Source organism: Corapipo altera, unplaced genomic scaffold (assembly GCF_003945725.1).
Source record: "Corapipo altera isolate COAL_440 unplaced genomic scaffold, ASM394572v1 60666, whole genome shotgun sequence".
Taxonomy (NCBI): Eukaryota; Metazoa; Chordata; class Aves; order Passeriformes; family Pipridae; genus Corapipo; species Corapipo altera.
In genome coordinates this window covers 1-3189 of record NW_020888137.1, presented here as the reverse complement: position 1 = coordinate 3189, position 3189 = coordinate 1, and the positions used below count along the sequence as shown (strand labels likewise).

General features: G+C 47.1%; 1 protein-coding gene across 1 annotated transcript; it reads right to left on the bottom strand.

Moving 5' to 3' along the window:
* Positions 1-6: 6 nt before the first annotated feature.
* Positions 7-1337, bottom strand: LOC113941868 (probable bifunctional methylenetetrahydrofolate dehydrogenase/cyclohydrolase 2). Its single transcript, XM_027633004.1, has 4 exons — positions 1122-1337; positions 823-879; positions 295-402; positions 7-134 (listed from the first exon to the last, which is right to left on the bottom strand). Exons 1-4 carry the CDS (start codon positions 1204-1206, stop codon positions 127-129), a joined length of 258 nt encoding a protein of 85 aa, XP_027488805.1. The 5' UTR covers positions 1207-1337; the 3' UTR covers positions 7-126.
* Between the last annotated feature and the right edge of the window lie 1852 nt (positions 1338-3189).

Below are 3189 nucleotides of genomic sequence, written 5' to 3'. Positions count from 1 at the left end.
TGCAGCTCTTTAAGGCCACACTGCCACTGTTATCCTCAACATTCAGTGCTGACAGCGTGGAAACAGCAGCTCTTTCAAAGGCAGGACAGCAGGTGATGTCAGACCAGAATATGTCGACTCCAGTAACTACTCACCTGAGAATATGCCAGGAAATAGATGAGCAAATTTAGTTCCCTGCTCCCCTTAGAGCTGTTGACAAAAGTGAGAAGCTTCCTCTTTTAGTTGAATCCTCTGGTCAGCTTCACTTTCAGGATTTCACAAAAGGAAACATTCCAACAACATCCCTGCACTTACCTCCAGGCCTCTCGTGCTCTCCATCAGTATGTAACAGCATCGAGATGGGCATTCCAACATTCTTAGATCTTCCAGCTACAACAACATTTTTTCCAAATGTGGGTATTCCTTAGAGAAAAAAATAAAATCTATTTCACTATTTTGATACACCTAAACCCTTCTTCTCACTCCCCAAGATTGAACTGTCTGTTACTGTGGACTGCTGACATCAACCTGACATGCAAATCCACAAGGCTGAATTTGAGGGATGAATCCACAGAACAACTTGCAGCTTTCCCCTGGTGGAAAGAAAACTGGCAACTCATTCAGGTGACCTGAACCACCCTCAGCAGGAACTTCATTTCCCTTCTCTGACCACAAAGGGGAATTGAAGCTCTAATGGCTACCAGTCAGAACACACACATTCTGAGGAGAAAATGAACACTAGTGAACACTGGGCACTCTTTTCCCCTGAAAAAGGGAAATTAACTGCTCCCATTCTTGATCTTGGTTCTTCCCTTTCACTTACAGAAACTGATGCATACAAACCTTCTATTTCACAAATAATCAGGAGGTACACAATAGCACACAAAGTTCCCTGCAACACTGCAAAAGGCAGAAAGTTACCAAAGTGTTCCACCAAGTACTGCTCTCTTCACTTAATTAAGAGTTATGCTACTGGCACAAGATCTCACCTATTTGTCATGTCATTATAATTCACATTACTCCTCTAAATGTTTGTTCTTCACTCAGCCCAATATACTGAGATAACCTTTAACTCACACCTCACTTAACCCTTTGCTCCTCTCCCCAGATGAAAAGGGTTTCAGGACAGCTGAGTTTCCTACCTGTCCGTTTTATGATTTCCCACACAGCAGCAGCAGTGGCAGGAATTATGGAAGGCTGATCGAGACACAGACGTCCAATATTCATGATGTGGAATCCATCCACATCCTTCTCCGGGGCGATGGCATTGCAAACTCTCCGTTCATCTATGTGATCTGGGAGACACAATGTTCCCAAATTACAGTTCTGGCACTTGGATGGAGTCACCAATGTGTCTGAATCATTACAGAGAAACACACACACCTGGACTAACGAGGGTAATTATTGTTCTTCACTGGGAATAGACCACACCGTGCCTCTACGGGCAGCAGTTACTTTTCAAGTACTCTACTCAAAAGTACACTATGCCATGTGTCACAGTGCTAATACAACAGATTCTGTCAAAATATGAGAGGCCAATTCTCAGCTGAGAATGATGACAGTAACTATAAAAAGACAGGTTTAAGCAAGTCACTTCAGAGTCATTCTGCATTCTGGAAGTGGCTCAAAAAAGCCATTGTCCATGGTACGTGTAAGATCACAAGGGATAATGATCTAAGTATTAAACAAATATATGGAAACCCTAAGCTGAAGTAACTTCGCAGGTCGAGCTCTCATTTTCCAGCAATACAACCACTTTTATTCATCTGGTAATGAGTAGGACCAAAACATATCCTACCTCAATGCAAAGCTGACAGTACACAAAATTGATACTGAGGAGCCCAAAACACTGTCTATGGCTTAAACAACGTTGTCTGCACATATATTATCGATATCTATTCCTAAGGAACATTTTTCATATGCACTAAAGATATGGGAGAGGTCTGCAACTGCTTAAAGCTTTATACTGCATAAACATTAGGACTGATTATGAAAAAATGTTTGCCAGTCCTCTCTCTGCAGAGTTACAAACCCAAGTCTAAAGCTGGCCCAAAGAACAACACTCCAAAGGAACAGCTCCATAAAACATCCCCTACTGATCCAGAATGCAAACTGTTTAATAAATGTATTTACACAGTGGTACCTCAGTCACAATTCCAGAATCTGAATAGTTTGGGTCAGAAGGGACCTTTAAAGGGCATCTACTTCCAACCTTCCTGCAATGACAAGGGACATTATAATCTATTGCTTCACTGTTTAATAACATCCCAAACTGCTTCCAGGATTGCACTTCCAGCTTTATTTCTGCACGACACCAGAGGAAGGGTTGACTGGCTCAAAAAAACCAGCTGGGAAGTGTGTTTGGGGGAACAGGTTGAGCTCTGTACAGGTAGGACGGCCACTGCTCCGCCCTGCCCTCCGTGAGCCTCAGTCAGCCTCTGCTCCGGTCCAGAATGGCAGAGACTGACCCAGGGCTGCCCCAAAATGGCAGAGACTGACCCAGGGCTGCCCCAAAATGACAGAGACTGACCCAGGGATGTCCCAAAATGGCAGAGACTGACCCAGGGGTGCCCCAAAATGGCAGAGACTGACCTAGGGGCTGCCCCAAAATGGCGGGGACTGACCCAGGGGCTGCCCCAAAATGGCGGGGACTGACCCAGGGGCTGCCCCAAAATGGCGGGGACTGACCCAGGGGTGCCCCAAAATGGCAGAGACTGACCCAGGGGCTGCCCCAAAATGGCGGGGACCGACCCAGGGGCTGCCCCAAAATGGCAGGGACTGACCCAGGGGTGCCCCAAAATGACAGGGACTGACCCAGGGGTGCCCCAAAATGGCAGGGACTGACCCAGGGGTGCTCCAAAATGGCGGGGACTGACCCAGGGGTGCCCCAAAATGGCGGGGACTGACCCAGGGCCTCGAGAGCCCCACAACACCAAGGACTGACTCCTTGGGCCCCACAGGGAACAGGGAAGCACAGCTGTGCCTGGGGGAGGCTCCAGCCGAGGGCAGCAGATAAAAGGACAGTGACACGCTGCTCTCAAGGGGCTGCTCTGCTCCATTTCCATCTCAGAAGGATTATTTTTTGCATCTTTTACATAACCACACGTCACCCATTCCGGGCCAGATCCCAACATAACCCTGCAGCCGTGAGGCCATATATCCCAGTGTCCCACTCAGAGAGCACTACGGGATGGTCAGAAAAGCCAAATA

Coding starts and splice junctions, on each gene's coding strand:
- LOC113941868 (XM_027633004.1), bottom strand. CDS start 1,206: ATGAATATTGGACGTCTGTGTCTCGATCAGCCTTCCATAATTCCTGCC. Junction 880..1,121: donor GGAAATCATAAAACGGACAG/GTAGGAAACTCA, acceptor TGCCTTTTGCAG/TGTTGCAGGGAACTTTGTGT. Junction 403..822: donor GATTATTTGTGAAATAGAAG/GTTTGTATGCAT, acceptor TTTTTCTCTAAG/GAATACCCACATTTGGAAAA.